Genomic DNA, 16,095 nt, shown 5'->3' with positions numbered 1-16,095 from the left:
AAACCCGCAGCTCAGGTGTATGTGGCTGGTGCCTTAGCCACTTGAGCCACAGGCACCGAGCGCCTGGCTAGTTTTTGGTTGCAGCCGTCATTGTTGTTCTGGCCGGCCAGGGCTGGATTCGAACCTGCCAGCTGGGGTATATGTGGCTGGCCTCTTGAGCCACAGATGCCGAGCCAATATCTGCATTTCTTTTTTTTTTTTTTGTAGAGACAGAGTCTCACTTTATGGCCCTCCGTAGAGTGCCGTGGCCTCACACAGCTCACAGCAACCTCCAACTCCTGGGCTTAAGCGATTCTCTTGCCTCAGCCTCCCGAGTAGCTGGGACTACAGGCGCCCGCCACAACGCCCAGCTATTTTTTGGTTGCAGTCTGGGCGGGCCGGGTTCGAACCCGCCACCCTCGGACATGGGGCTGGCGCCCTACCGACTGAGCCACAGGCGCCGCCCAATATCTGCATTTCTCATACAAGACACCAATCATGGACCTCTCGGAAGAAGGAATCAGAAGGCCAAGAGGAAAGAATCCTAGTAGCTCCCTCCGGAATGGTGGGACATGGACCAACAACTGCTGCTAAAGACAGAAACCAGTGTGGGATCTGGGCGTGTCTCCAGAAGTGGCAACATACAAGTTTTTTTTTACATTTAACATTTTTATCCTTGGAAAAGTTTTGTAACTGTTGCAGTTCGTGTGATTATATGTTTATGTTTTTCTTCAATATAAATACTACTTAAATCATTAAATTAACTTTTCCTGAATCCTAAAGCGAAAGCATCTATGAGCTGATCCAGGGGTCCGCTTGGGGCACTCCCAAGTCTCCTCACTCCCTCCCGTACCATGTTGTTTTCATTCATTCAGAAAACCACAGGAAACTGGCACTGTTCGGTGTTAAAGCTATGAAGAAATTCAGAGGAAGCATTATCACCAACCAGAGGCAGGGGTGCCATTTAGATTTAGTGGTCAGGGTGACTAGAAGCAGCAGGGAGTGGCTTGACCGAAAACACTGATGTCAGTTATAAAAAGGCCTCTCAGACTGCAGAGTGGAAGCAGGGAGGCTCCTACAGGTGCAGGGGTCCAGGATTGGAAAAAAAAAAAAAAAAAACCCAAAAACCCAGTATCCTGGACCCCAGGTGGAGCTGGCAACTTGTCAGGGGTCTTTGGTCCGCATCCCGCACAGCCCACCCAGATTCTCCAGGAGAGAGCTATCTCGACAGATGGGGGCTTAAGCTGAGCCCTGGGTGTGACATGAGGACACTAAAGGCACAGTGTGTCGGGATCGTCCTTGTTTCCTTCAGAGGAGTTTCCCATCCTCAAGCTGCTTCCCCGGCTGGGAAGCAGGACAGCACCGGCCATCCGTACCTACCACGTCATAGGTGTGCAAGGATTACAGAACCTCATCTGCAGAGCCATGCTAGGTATTGTTATTAATAACACGAGCGTGGAAGATCATCTTTTGGAGTTTGAAAGGGTTCGAAAAGTCCCCAACGTGGACACTTCCCAGTAAGGGACATCACACCAACGCTCGTAACTCAGTCCTTTGCATGTCACCAAAGTTCTCCCAGAAACTCTCTCAGTATCCCCCGTGAGGCCAAGTAAGAGTTATCAACCTCGTTTATACACAGATAAAAGGAGCTCTGTGAGATATTTCGGTTGCCTGGGGGGAAATGGAGATCCTCAGCAAAGCGGGCCTCCCAAAGGCCTGCAAGCAGTAAACGCCTGAGAGTGGGTTGAGCTAGAGGCCTTTCCCGAAGCCCCGCCCCGGCGCGAGCCCCGGATGAGGAAGTGGCGCGGACACCGAGACGGCGGAGGCCGGGGGAGAGAGGCCCGGGGGCGGGAAGGGGGCGGGGCCCCGGGGCGGAGCCACCGGAGCGGCGCGGGCTCTCAGGTGAGCGAGCGCTCCGCTGCCGGGGCGGGCCTGCCGGCGCCTCAACCTCAGGGGCGGAAGCTGCGCGGGCCGTGGAGGCGCAAGTGGGGTGTCCCCCGGAGGCACAGGGGACCTGGAGAGGGTCCAGGCCCAGGAGCCCCGGCCTGAGACGGAAGGGGCTCTAGAACCGCCAATGAGTGGAGCTGTCCGCCCGGGACTGGCGCTTGGGGGGGCTTGAGGTAGGGGACTGGTGGCCGAGGTTCGAGTCCCGGCTCTGCCTCGAACCCGCTGTGTGACCTTGGACAAATCTCTCTCCCTCTCTGAGTCTCCGCGGCTTCAACTGTGGAACAGAGGCAGGAAGGTCCGCTGAGAGTGGTACAGGTGGAGGTTCGGGGAAGGACCTCTGCCTAACTCCTCTTTGTAGTCGCCTTGCACAGGTCATTGGCTGCGAAACGCGAACGGTAGGAGTGTCTCGGAGTGACCTTGTGCAAGTCCCTTGCTCTCACTTTGCCCATCTGCATAATGAGCGGACTAACGTCCTTTAAGGTCTCTTTAATATTGGAGTGTTATTGATGTAGGTGGAGACAAGATAATAAGCGCCCATTCGCTAGGAACGAATTGTAGAGATAGAATCAATCTCTTCTGAGGTTTGTCCCTAGACCCTGGCACAGATTCCCCTTATTTCCTGGATTCTGTTTGTTCTCCATCCTTGCTTGTAATTGGAGGAGTGACTTCATCCAAGAGCCACTTGGCGCCACATTTCAGCTGAGCAACACAAATATCTTCATTGGCCTAAAAAAAAATCAAAGAGTAGTTGCAAGGAAAAGTGTGACATTTCAACCTTTCTGTTTTTGTTTCAGTGACAGGGAGGCAAGATGACTTCTCTGCCCCAAGCTTGGAACAGTTGAAGGAAACAACGGTGCAAAATGAGAACAACTAAGGTCTACAAACTCGTCATCCACAAGAAGGGATTTGGGGGCAGTGGTCAGTATAGATTGACTTTCGGGGATTGTGTGAGTTGGCTGAGGTTCTGATGTGTTTGGTGCTTCCAGTGCCATGAAAATTGCACACTGACTCACATGACAATCAAGGCTAGACAGGCATAGATGTGCATAGAACAGGTATGATCAAAGCATGAACCTTTGCCTAGCTCCTAGGCATAGGAAGAAAGAACAGGATGCAGTGTGTTATGCTCCACTGAACCAGAATCTCAGTACCAGCTCTGCCTCTAATTTTCCCAGTGACCTCAGGCAAGCCCCTAGTTTACTTTATCTGCAAGTTTAAAGTCTTTTTTTTTTTTGTAGAGACAGAGTCTCACTGTATCGCCCTCGGTAGAGTGGCTGGGTTTGAACCCACCACCCTCGGCATATGGGGCCGGCGCCCTACTCACTGAGCCACAGGCCTTTAGAATGGTTTCTCTTTGCCCTTTGAGTCCACAAATCTGCAAAATAAGAGAGCACTTACTAGTGTGATTGTTTTCTATTGCAAAGGAATACTTTTTCCTTTTGTTTTAACAACTTTATTTACTTTAGAAATTAGCATTAACACAATGAGTCTTTTTATTGAATTTTGTATTTTAGAATGCATTTGCTTCTGTGTTATGTGAATATAAGCCTCCCGAGGACTAGGACTGCCAAAAAGGGAAAACATTATATTCTATATCATAGGGTGTTGTGAGGCTTAAGCTAATCTATGGATCTATGTAAAGCATTTAGTTCTTTTTTTTTTTTTTTTTTGAGACAGAGCCTCAAGCTGTGGCCCTGGGTAGAGTGCTGTGGCATCACAGCTCACAGCAACCTCCAACTCCTGGGCTCAAGCGATTCTCCTGTCTCATCCTCCCAAGTAGCTGGGAATACAGGTGCCCACCACAACGCCCGGCTATTTTTTTGTTGCAGCCGTCATTGTTTTGCGGGCCCAGGCTGGATTTGAACCCGCCAGCTCAGGTGTATGTGGCTGGCGCCTTAGCCGCTTGAGCCACAGGCACCACACCAGATCTGTGTAAAGCATTTAATAGAGTAACAGTGTCTGCTCAATAAATGTAGCCATTATCATTACTAGGACAAGGATATGCCAGACATTGCTATACTTAAAATACAATTTCTGCTAAAATGCACATTCTATTGTTAACATCATACTTTATGTGCTATTAATTTTTTTTGTTTTCTGAGACAGTCTCACTATGTGGCCCTCGGTAGAGTGCTGTGCTGTCACAGCTCACAGCATCCTCAAACTCTTGGGCTTAAGTGATTCTCTTGCTTCAGCCTCCCAAATAGCTGGGACTATAGGCACCTACCACAACACCTGGCTATTTTTTGTTGTTGTTGTTGTTGCAGTTGTTTAGCTGGTCCGGGCCGGGTTTGAACCTGCCACCCTCAGTGTATGTGGCTGGTGCCATAACCACTGTGCTATGGGCACCGAGCCTATGTGCTATTAAATGTTGCCTAAATATTTGTGGACAAGAGCTGAAAAGGCAACAAAAATAACTTTCAGCAGAGGGAAGGATACAAGGATACGGTATATACAGTGTATACAATGTATGTAAGTTCACATTTTCCTGTATACAAGACAAAGGTAGCTAGGTGCTGTTCACAGTCTTCCATAGGACTATAAATAAAAATATAGTGAATAAATATTTATTAGGTGTATACCTGTGCTAAACATAAAGTTTATAAATGTGACAAGGTTCCTTGTCCCTAAGGATCTTTCAGCTTGATGAGACAGACATGCAAAAAGGAAATGACAAAACCAAGCAGACAGAAGTATGTGCTCAGGGGTTTAATTCAAACTATAGATGTAGGGGAAGGTTTCACAGAGGATTTAGCATAAAACTGTCAAAGGAAACTTACCAAATAAAATTTGGGATTGACCCAGTGCTTCATTTTACTAGGATGAATTTTTCTTGGATCTGATTATATTTGAAATCTGGATATATTTCTCATGTTGTTAGCATAATTAAAGGTGATGTCCTTCCCCTTAAAGCAACAAAGCAATCATTCTTTCTATGTAATTCCGAGTTTGTGGGCAGCGCCTGTCGCTCAGTGAGTGGTGCACCAGCCCCATATACTGAGGGTGGCGGGTTCGAACCTGGCTCTAGCCAAACTGCAACAAAAAAATAGCTGGGCATTGTGGCAGGCACTTGTAGTCCCAGCTACTTGGGAGCCTGAGGCAAGAGAATTGCCTAAAAGAGCTGGAGGTTGCTGTGAGCTGTGATTTCACAGTACTCTATTGAGGGCGACAGGGTGAGACTCTGTCTCTAAAAAAAATAATAAATAAAAAATAAAGTTCAGGCCTCAGTAGACCTGCACATCAAAAAAAAAAAAGGTGCCTGTGGCTCAAGGAGTAGGGTGCTGGTCCCATATGCCGGAGGTGGCGGGTTCAAACCCAGCCCCGGCCAAAAATCACAAAAAAAAAAAAAATTCTGAGTTTGTAATATTTGAAAGAATTCTCTCCTTCCCTGATAGGAGTGTGGGGGTAGACAAGCATCTGAAAGCATGACTTCTATGGACCCTAATGTTAACTGTTGCCTGAAGTTTTTCCCTGATCAGGTGCTGCTCTTTGAAGTCCAGGCCATTTTGTTTGGCTTGATTTTTATGACATGTAAGAGAGGTGGTGAGCTTTAAGGAGAAGGAACCTGGGACCAGTCAGTCTAGGCAATCCTGTTACTAGCTGTCTAACCTTAGGCAAGTCACTTAATCTCCCAAGTTATTTCTTCACTCATGTTAGATCCAAAGATTTATTACTGTGAGGGTCATGTTATGGCAGTGTGTGGGAAGTTCTTTGAACATTGTATAAATGTAAGGGATTATGCTGTGTCTGTGGAAGCCAACCTGTTTTGTTCTTGGTGTATGCGATTTGCATCTGTGGTCTCCAGCCCTGGGCTGTGGACTGCTACCAGTCTGTGACCAGTTTGGAATGGGACCCCAAAGCAGGAGGTGAGCAGCAGGTAGGTGAACAAGCAAAGCTCCACTTGAAGCTCCCTCAAGTTATGGCTGGCCGCTCCCTTGTATTATGGCCTGAGCTGCTCCTCCTGTCCCATTAGCCCAGTTAGATTCTTTTTTTCTTTCTTTTTTTTTTTTTTTTGAGACAGTATCCTCCGTAGAGTACTGTAATGTCATAGCTCACAGTAACCCCAAACTCTTGGGCTCAAGCAATTCTCTTGCCTCAGCCTCCCATGTAGCTGGGACTACAGGTGCCTGCCACACCGCCTGGCTAATTTTAGAGACGGGGTCTCGCTCTTGCTCAGGCTGGTCTCAGACTTGTGAGCTTAGGCAGTCCACCTGCCTCAGCCTCCCAAGTGCTGGGATTATAGGCGTGAGCCACTGCGCTCGGCTATGTTGTATGCTTCTTAAGAGAATCTAATGTGTGATGGTGTGAGGTGAAAATGTAATGTACTTGAATTATCCTGACACCATCCCACCCCACTCCCATACATGGAAAAATTATCTTCCATGAAACTAGTCCCTGGTGCCAAATAGGTTGGGGATGGCTGCATATTTGAGGGAATAAAAGGATGTTCCAGAGGTCTGATATGCAGATACCAAGGGCTGCTTTACCCCTGGGATTAGTAGGATAGTGTTACAGAAAGAGCAGGGGGTACGGAAACAAGAGTACTCGAGCAGTGTTCCATTCAGCTACCCACTAACTTCAGTCATTCCAAACCTTGATTTAAAATGGAAACTCGCCTGCCAATGGGGTAGTAATACCAACATGATGGGTTGTGAGGACCCATTGTGAGAACATACACAGTGTACCTGTCACCCAAATGAGTGTGTTTTCTACTTGAGATCTCTGAATTGTCTTTCAGATGATGAGCTAGTTGTGAACCCCAAAGTGTTTCCTCACATCAAGCTTGGAGACATTGTAGAGATTGCTCACCCCAACGATGAATTCAGGTGAGCATCCTGTTAGGATCAAGGGAACTAGGCAGCCTGCTGGTCCTAAATGATATTTTGTGTAAGGGTGAAAGGTGGGCAGGATAGTACAGGCCTTTAAAAATGCTCATGCCCCCTGGTGTGCAGTGGCTGCAAACAGCAGCCTCCTCGGTAGTGTATGCAGCCTGTTGCTTGTATAGGTTGCTCTAAGGGACCTTGGAGACACTCCTTTCCAATACATGTTCATGTGTTAGACCTTGTGCTGTCCCCAATCTAGGCTCCAGACAGGTATGCGTGGTGCCTTTGGAAAGCCCCAGGGCACTGTGGCCAGGGTTCACATTGGCCAAGTCATCATGTCCATCCGCACCAAACTACAGAACAAGGATCATGTGAGGCCCTTCGCAGGGCCAAGTTCAAGTTCCCTGGCCGTCAGAAGATTCACATCTCCAAGAAATGGGGTTTTATGAAGTTTAACTCAGATGAATTTGAAGACATGGTGGCTGAAAAGCGACTCATCCCAGATGGCTGTGGGGTCAAATACATCCCCAATCGTGGCCCCCTGGACAAGTGGCAGGCCCTGTACTCGTGAGAACTTAACATTGTGTTGCCTATCAATTGCGCCTACCAATAATAAATCCTACTTCCTGTCCAAAAAAAAAAAAAAATGCTCATGCCCTCTAGGATTTGGTAAACCAATACATTTTCAAAAATAGTCTTTATGCTTTAAAGATGAGATGACAGCTCTGAAAAATTCTGTCCCATTTGTCCATTTTCTTTAGTGCCTGTGTAGCGATTCCTTGTTTCTAAGGGAGTTTTCTCCCATTGTTGTAGTACAAGTTACAATATGTCCACAGTGATCTCTTTGCTTTTTGTGGGGGATAAAGAAAGCTGGGGAGTTAACGCTTACAGTATTTCACGTTTTTGTTGCTTTGTTTTCCAGCCCTCTGCTTTTGCAAGTCAAGTCACTTAAGGAAGATTTACAGAAGGGTAAGGATTACCTTTCCTCTGAGATTTTTTTTTTTTTTTCAGGGTAACAAAGAGAGATTTTAGGGAGAACAAAGACAGTTGGAAGTGGCTCTCTCTGAGAGTTTTATATTTACCATCTCAGAAACAGTAAGAACCCTGTCTTCATAATCTCAGGGAATGTGGGCCAGTACTTCTCTGATCAAATTGTATTCCTGCTAAAAAAATTGTTAGGTATCAAAACTGGAGGAATCTCATTTGTCTGCATCTTGAGGGCAATGAAGAAATTATCCTTGTTTAGACTCATGAGAGAAGTTTATCTGAATATCTGAAAGGTTATAAATAACTCTGCAAATTGTTGGTAAAACATGTTTTTCTAAATATACACCCACACAAGAGAAAAACAAGCATATAGGTTGCATTATTCATATAGTATTTTGTTTCACAAAATAATTTGTAAATGCCTATTCTGAGATGAGTTGGGCGGTGGGGGAAGAGATGTATATAATTGCCCAATGGAGTTTTTTATAATTTATCTTTATCCTTCCAACAACTCTTGAGTGAGTAAGGAAATTTAGTTTTAGCCAGACTATAATCTAAGTGGAGCCAGAATGGTGATTCTATTTACTCATTCTGTATCCAAAATTTTTTTGTTTTCCCTGTAATGGTTATGCCATGCTACTTAAGGAACCAGGGTGTTAACTGATGGTAAATAATTTAATTGAAATTGATTTTCCTTCCTTAAAATAAATTCTTTAAACAGATAATTCCTTAAATAGTAAGAGAAAAAAACAAAATACTTCTGTGTTGCTCTAAATGGCTTTGATGTCAGACGCTCAGGTTTAGCCATTCAATCCAGAGGGTGCCAAAAAATGTATATACTTTTTAAGAAAGAAAAAACTGTATTAAAATCATAATATTCAATATGTACTAATAATGTTTGTTATCTTGTATATTTTAAATGTTACTGATATATATTGAGTATGACAATTTTAATACAGTTTTTTCTTAAATTATGTATACATTATTTTGGCACTCTCTGTATATTATTTTGGCACTCTCTGTATATTAATTTGATTGGAAAACATTCTATAAAACCTTATTCCTAAGAGTGGTGTTCCTACCCTTACCCCATCTCCTCCCACCCATGATTTTCTTACTTGCCAGACTTAATGGCTCATTGAAAAGTTTATTTTTTCCTTAATTACTATGGATACTTTCATTCTAAATGAGGGATTTCTTTTTTTCTTACGGATTTTTACAGGTCTTTGAATTTTCTTTTTTTTTAGAGACAGAGTCTGACCTTGTCGCCCTTGGTAGAGCGCTGTGTCATCACAGCTCACAGCAACCTCCAACTCTTGGGCTTGGACGATTCTCTTGCCTCAGCCTCCGAAGCAGCTGTGACTATAGGTGCCTGCCACAATGCCCAAGTATTTTTTTGTTGCAATTTGGCCGGGGCTGGGTTTGAACCCCCCACCCTTGGTATATGGTGCTGGCGCCCTATTCACAGAGCCACAGGAGCTGCCCAGTTCTTTGAACTTTCTTATGCTACTTAAATTCCTTCTTTCCCTTTCCTTTCTGCCCTCCCCTCTCTCTTTTTTTTTTTTATTTTTATTTATTTATTTATTTTTTCCATGGCCTCACACAGCTCACAGCAACCTCAAACTCCTGGGCTTAAGTGATTCTCCTACCTCAGCCTCCCAAGCAGCTGGGACCACAGGCGCCCGCCACAGCGCCCGGCTATTTTTTGGTTGCAGTTTGGCCAGGGCCAGGTTTGAACCCGCCACCCTCGGTATATGGGGCCGGTGCCCTACCGACTGAGCCACAGGCGCCGCGCCCCTTGCCCAGACTGGAGTGCAGTGACGTAATCATAGCTCTCTGCAACCTTAAATTCCTGGGCTGAAATGATCCTCTCGCCTCAGCCTTCTGAGTAGCTGGGACTACAGGTGTGCGCCATTATGCCCAGCTAATTTTTCTTTTTCTTTCTTTCTTTGTTTTTTGTTTTGTTTTGTTTGAGACCAAGTCTCAAGCTGTTGCCCTGGGTAGAGTGCCATGGCGGCACAACTCACGGCAACCTCAAACTCTTGGGCTTAAGCGATTCTCTTGCCTCAGCCTCCCAAGTAGCTGAGACTACAGGCACCCACCACAATGCCCAGCTATTTTTTGGTTGTAGTTGTTATTGTTTGGCAGGCTGGAGCCAGATCCGAACCCGCCAGCTCCGGTGTATGTGGCTGGCTCCACTGAGCTACAGGCTCCAAGCCTCTTTTTTTTTTTTTAATTTTTTTTATTTGTTTTCTGGTGCCAGGAATACAGGCATGAACCACTGCACCCCACCACCTCTCCTTTTTTTAAGGAGTGAATTTTATTTATTTATTTATTTATTTATTTATTTTGAGACGCAGTCTTACTTTGTGACCCTCGGTAGAGTGCCATGGCATCATAACTCACAGCAACTTCAAACTCGTGGGCTCAAGCAATCCTCTTGCCTCAGCCTCCCTAGTAGCTGGGACTGCAGGTACCTGCCCCAATGCCCGGCTATTTCTTTCTTTCTTTTTTTTTTTTTAGAGATAAGATCTCACTCTTGTTCAGGCTAGTCTCGAACTCCTGAGCTCAGGCAATCTACTCGCCTTGGCCTCTCAGAGTGCTAGGATTACATGTGTGAGCCACCGTGACTGGCCTTATTTATTTATTTAATTTCAGATTAATACGAGGGTACAAATGATTAGGATACAATGTTTGCGTTTGTTAGGTAGGGTCCATGTTGTAGTTGGATCCCATACCCAGGAGGTGTGCCATATACCCGTACATTGTGCCTGTGAGATAAGAGCACCTCAGTCTCTCTCCCCCTTTCCCTCTCACTCCTCCCCTTCAGTTGAACTGAGTTTTTCTCTTGTGTGGGCGTGTATTAGTTCATCTACTGGTTTCATATTAGCATTTAGTACATTGGATACTTGCTTTTCATTCTTGTAATACTTTACTAATCTCACTTCTTTTTTCTTTTTTTCCTTTCTTTTTTTTTTTTAGAGACATAGTTTCACTTTGTCGCCCTCAGTAGAGTGCTGTGCTGTCACAGCTCACAGCAACTTCCAGCTCTTGGGTTTAGACGATTCTCTTTCTTCAGCCTCCCGAGTAGCTAGGAGTATGGGCACCCACCATAATGCCCGGCTATTTTTTTGTTGCAGTTTGGCCAGGGCTGGGTTCCAACCCTCCACCCTCAGTATATGGGGCCAGCTCCCTACTCACTGAGCCACAGGCGCCACCCTAATCTCACTTATTTTTTCAATTGCTTGAGCTTAAGCTCCTGGAAAGCAGCAAATTGTGATTTGCCCATGGAAAACAATCAGTTGTGTTGCTTGTTTAATGTCTAAGTATTTATAGATTAGAATGTATGTACTAGCTTTTTCAAAATGTGTCACTTGAGCCAGACTTCTTCACTATTTCAGAAACTATCAGTGTGGACCAGACTGTGACTCAAGTGTTCCGGCTAAGACCTTATCAAGATGTCTATGTGAATGTTGTAGACCCTAAGGTTTGTCTTTGTTCTGGACTTGAATATCTTTTTGGAATGATTAGCACCTTTCTTCCAGGTTAAGTCACTAAGGAAATAATGGGTTACTTAAATACAGAATTAGACTATTAAATATGTGGCTATATTAGGTCTTTTAGGTTATAGGTAGTATGTGGGTTGCATTTCAGATTCTATATATGAAGCTATATGTAAAATTTTTTACATTTTCTCATTTTTCTTCAAAATACAATGCTATAATATGTAAAAATTGTCCAGAAGGTATTGACATTAGGGAAATAAGCACATAAATCAATGTCATGTTTGTGTGCCAGAATGCAACTAAAACAAAATTGTACTCTGGTACCGTTTTTTTTTTTTTTTTGAGATAGAGTCTCACTTTGTGGCCCTCAGTAGAGTGCTGTGGCATTATAGCTCACAGCAACCTCAAACTCTTGGGCTTAAGTGATTCTCTTGCCTCAGCCTCCCAAGTAGCTGGGGCTATAGGTGCCTGTCACAACACCCAGCTATTTTTGGTTGTAGTTGTCATTGTAGTTTGGCAGGCCTGGGCTGGATTTGAACCCGCCAACTGTTTGCACTCAAGCAGTGTATGTGGCTGGTGCCCTAGCCTCTGAGCTACAGGTGCGGAGCCAGTACTGGGTATATATGTATTTTTTTTTTTTTTTTTTTTAATTTGAGAGAGAGTTTACCTCTGTTGCCCTGGGTAGAGTACCATGGTGTTATCATAGCTTACAGCAACCTCAAACTCGTGGGCTCAAGTGATTCTCCTGCCTCAGCTTCCCAAGTAGCCAGGACTATAGGTACCTGTCATAACACCCAGCTAATTGTTCTATTTTTAGTATAGATGGGGTCTCGCTCTTGCTGAGTTGGTCTCAGACTCCTGAACTTAGGCATCCATCCACCTTGGCCTCCCAGAGTGCTAGGATTATAGACTTTAGCCACTGTCCAGCCTGGAACTCTTTTTTTTTTTCTCTCTTTTATCTTTTTTTCTTAAGCTTCCTTTTGGTCATACTTGTATTTTAATTATTATTATTATATTTTTTAGAGACAGAGTCTTGCCTCCTAGGCTGGAGTGCAGTGGTACAATTAACCTTGAATCCCTGGGTTCAAGCAATTGTCTCACCTCTACCTCCTGAGTAACTAGGACTATAGGCACACACCTATATGCCTGGCCTAAGTTTTAAATTTTTTGACAAGATAAGGCCTCACAATGTTGCCTAGATTAATCTCAAACTCCTAGCCTCAAGCAAACCTCTCACTTTAGCCTCCCTAAGTCCTGGATTACAGTGTGAGCTACTGCACCTGGCTGCACTGTTTGCACTCAAAATGATTGTGATACAGCTGTTGTAGGATCAGTTGTAGACTTATTATTATCTACACGTGAAAGCTGCCTTTGACAGGGCAAAATTCTGTTTTTTTAGATTTCTAGTAGTTTTTTTTTTTTTTTCCATGGGGAGTGGACATTAATTTATGAATATAAATTGTGACGGAGTAATGGCAAGATTTATTATTATCCCTTTTAGGATGTGACCCTTGACCTAGTGGAATTAACTTTTAAGGATCAGTATATTGGCCGTGGGGATATGTGGCGACTAAAGAAAAGTTTGGTAGGTGTGATTTTTAAAAAAGTCTGTTATTATGTGAATAACCCCTGTTTATCATAGATATTTAGAAGAGTTAGTAGGGAGAAGAGTATAAAACCATTTCCGTTTCTAGCATCTACAGATAATTATTGTAAGTATCCCGTGTGTTCTTCTATTCTTTTTCCTCTTCATAACTTTTTTCAGCTTTGTTTATTTATTGTTACAGAGGTTTATTCTACATTTTAAGTTTAAATGCGAAATTATACTATATTTTACATTTAAATGGCACTTTAGTTTTCATTTTTCTTTTTTTTTTTTTTTGAGACAGAACGTCACTGTTGATAAAGTGCCGTGGCATCACAGCTCACAGCAACCTCCAACTCTTGGGCTTAAGCAATTCTGTTGCCTCAGCCTCCCAAGTAGCTGGGACTATAGGCGGCCACCATAACGCCTGGCTGTTTTTCTGTTGCAGTTGTCATTGTTGCTTAGCTGGCCCAGGCTAGGTTTGAACCCACCAGCCTCCATGTGTGTGGCTGGCATTATAACCATTGTGCTGGGTGCTGAGCCAGACACTTTAGTTTTCAGATTTTTCACTTGATCTCATTTGTTTTTCACATCTTCTATGGATAGGTATTTATTGTTACTAATTTATAGGCTAGATAGCTAGCAAGCTCTTGATACTTGGCAAGAACCTGGATCTTGTGATTGCTAGGTCAGACTGCTTTTTGCCTCCCATTTTCCTTATTTATTTATTTATTTATTTGGACAGAATCTCACTTTGTCACCCTGGGTAGAGTGCAGTGGCATAATAGCTCATAGCAACCTCAGACTCTTGGGCTCAAGCGATCCTCTTGCCTCAGCCTCCCAGGCAGCTAGGACTACAGGTGCCCACACCACAACATTTGGCTATTTTTAGAGATGGGGTCTCACTCTTGCTCAGGCTGGTCTTTTTTTTTCTTTTTTCTTAAAGACAGAGTTTTACTTTGTTGCCCTCAGTAGAGAGCTGTGGTGTCATAGCACACAGCAACCTTAGACTCTTGAGGTCAAATAATTCTTTTGCCTGGCCTCTCAGGTATCTGGGTGCCAGAACAAATGCCCAGCTACTTTTTTAGTGAGTGGGTCTTACAGTTGCTCCAGCTGGTCTCTGAACTCATGATCTCAGGCAATCCATCGACCTCAGCCTCTCAGAGTGCTGGGATTATAGGCATGAGCCACCTCAGGCTGGTCTTGAACTCCTGAGCTCAAGCAGTCTGCCTGCCTCAGCTTCCTAGAATGCTAGAATTACAGGTGTGAGCTACTGCGCTGCACCCAGCTTATTTATTTATTTATTTATTTATTTATTTATTTTTTGTTGAGACAGAGTCTCACTCTGCCATCCTGGGTAGAGTGCTGTGGCATCATAGCTCACAGCAACCTCAGACTCCTGTGTTGAAGCAATCTTACCTCAGCTTCCTGAGTAGCTGGGACTATCGACGCCCACTACAATGCCTAATTTTTTCTATTTTTAGTAAAGACAGGGGTCTCACTTTTGTTCACGCTGGTCTCGAACTCCTGACCTTAAACAATCCACCCACCTTGTCCTCCCAGAGTGCTAGGATTACATAGTTATTTATTTTTATTTTTATTTTTTCTTGTGGTTTTTGGCTGGGGCTGGGTTTGAACCTAGCACCTCATATGGGACTGGTGCCCTACCCCTTTGAGCAATAGGCACTGCCCTATTTTTATTTTTATTGCCCTAGGAGAGTGCTGTGGTGTCATAGCTCACAGCAACCTCAAACCCTTGGGCTCAAGTGATTCTCTTGCCTCAACCTCCCAAGTAGCTGGGACTACAGGCGCCCGCCACAGCACTCAGCTACTTTTTTTTTTAATTAATTTATTTTTATTTTTATTTTATTTATTTTTCGCCAGGGCTGGGTTTGAACTTGCCACCTCCAGCATATGGGGCCGGTGCCTTACTCCTTTGAGTAAGGTGCCGCACCCAGCTATTTTTAAAGACGGGGTCTCATTCTGGCTCAGGCTGGTCTCAAACCTGTGAGCTCAGACAATCCACCCGCCTTGGCCTCCTGGAGTGCTAGGATTATGGGCATGAGCCACTGCAGCTGGCCCCATAGGTATTTTTAATGGACATTTTTTCTTTTTTCTTTCTTTCTTTCTTTTTTTTTTTTTTTTTTGTAGAGACAGAGTCTCACTTTATGGCCCTTGGTAGAGTGCTGTGGCCTCACACAGCTCACAGCAACCTCCAACTCCTGAGCTTAAGCGATTCTCTTGCCTCAGCCTCCCTAGTAGCTGGGACTACAGGCGCCCGCCACAACGCCCGGCTATTTTTGGTTGCAGTTTGAGTTTGGCCGGGGCCGGGTTTGAACCCACTACCCTCGGTATATGGGGCCGGCGCCTTACCGACTGAGCCACAGGCGCCGCCCTTTTTTTTTTTTCTTTCTATTTTTAATGGACATTTTTTTACTTGAAAGATTAGCTCATCAGAATTATGACTTAGTTCTGAAGATGCTTCTTTTTTTTTTTTTTTTTGAGACAGAGTTTCACTTTGTCCCAGCTCACAGCAACCTCCAACTCTTGGGCTTAAGCAATTCTCCTGCCTCAGCCTCCCTAGTAGCTGGGAGTATAGGCACCTGCCACAACACCTGGCTATTTTTTGTTGCAGTTGTCATTGTTGTTCTAGCTGGCCTGGGCTGGGTTCGAACCCACCAGACTTGGTATATGTAGCTGGCACTGTAACCACTGTGCTATGGGCACCAAGCCCTGAAAATGCTTCTTTTTTATTTTTCGTAGAGACAGAGTCTCACTGTACTGCCCTCGGGTAGAGTGCCATGGCGTCACACGGCTCACAGCAACCTCTAACTTGGGTTTACGCGATTCTCTTGCCTCAGCCTCCCAAGCAGCTGGGACTACAGGCGCCCACCACAACGCCCAGCTATTTTTTTGTTGCAGTTTGGCCGGGGCTGGGTTTGAACCCACCACCCTCGGCATATGGGGCCGGCGCCCTACTCACTGAGCCACAGGCGCCGCCCTGAAAATGCTTCTTATTGGAGTGTTTGCATATTATGAAACAACACTTTCTAGATCAAAATGCCATTTAGTATACATTTTCTTTATTTCTTTTTTTTTTCTTTTGAGACAGAGCTTCAAGCTGTTCGCCTGGGTATAGTGCTGTGGCATCATAGCTCACAGCAACCTCAAACTCCTGGGATAAAGCAATTCTCTTGCCTCAGCCTCCCAGGTAGCTGGGACCACAGGCGCCTGCCACAACGCCTGGCTATTTTTTGGTTGCAGTTGT

At 44.7% G+C, this 16,095-nt stretch overlaps 1 protein-coding gene and 1 pseudogene across 5 annotated transcripts in view; both read left to right on the top strand.

The window, feature by feature from the left end:
* The first annotated feature begins 1,895 nt into the window (after nt 1-1,895).
* The window catches only part of DEPDC5 (DEP domain containing 5, GATOR1 subcomplex subunit), a 175,195-nt gene continuing 160,995 nt past the window's right edge, over nt 1,896-16,095 (top strand). For all 5 annotated transcript variants that reach the window (XM_053589971.1, XM_053589968.1, XM_053589970.1 and 2 more), the window contains exons 1-6: nt 1,896-2,321; nt 2,721-2,844; nt 6,665-6,752; nt 7,672-7,718; nt 11,138-11,223; nt 12,744-12,827. In XM_053589971.1, coding sequence (XP_053445946.1) covers nt 2,787-2,844; nt 6,665-6,752; nt 7,672-7,718; nt 11,138-11,223; nt 12,744-12,827 — 363 coding nt within the window. In that variant the 5' untranslated portion in view covers nt 1,896-2,321; nt 2,721-2,786. The remainder of the gene's footprint in view (nt 2,322-2,720; nt 2,845-6,664; nt 6,753-7,671; nt 7,719-11,137; nt 11,224-12,743; nt 12,828-16,095) is intronic.
* Nucleotides 6,839-6,959, top strand: LOC128585217 (uncharacterized; annotated as a pseudogene).

This window comes from Nycticebus coucang, chromosome 4 (genome assembly GCF_027406575.1).
Source record: "Nycticebus coucang isolate mNycCou1 chromosome 4, mNycCou1.pri, whole genome shotgun sequence".
Taxonomy (NCBI): Eukaryota; Metazoa; Chordata; class Mammalia; order Primates; family Lorisidae; genus Nycticebus; species Nycticebus coucang.
The sequence above is the reverse complement of the archived record's forward strand: the minus strand, read 5'-3'. Positions and strand labels throughout refer to the sequence as shown.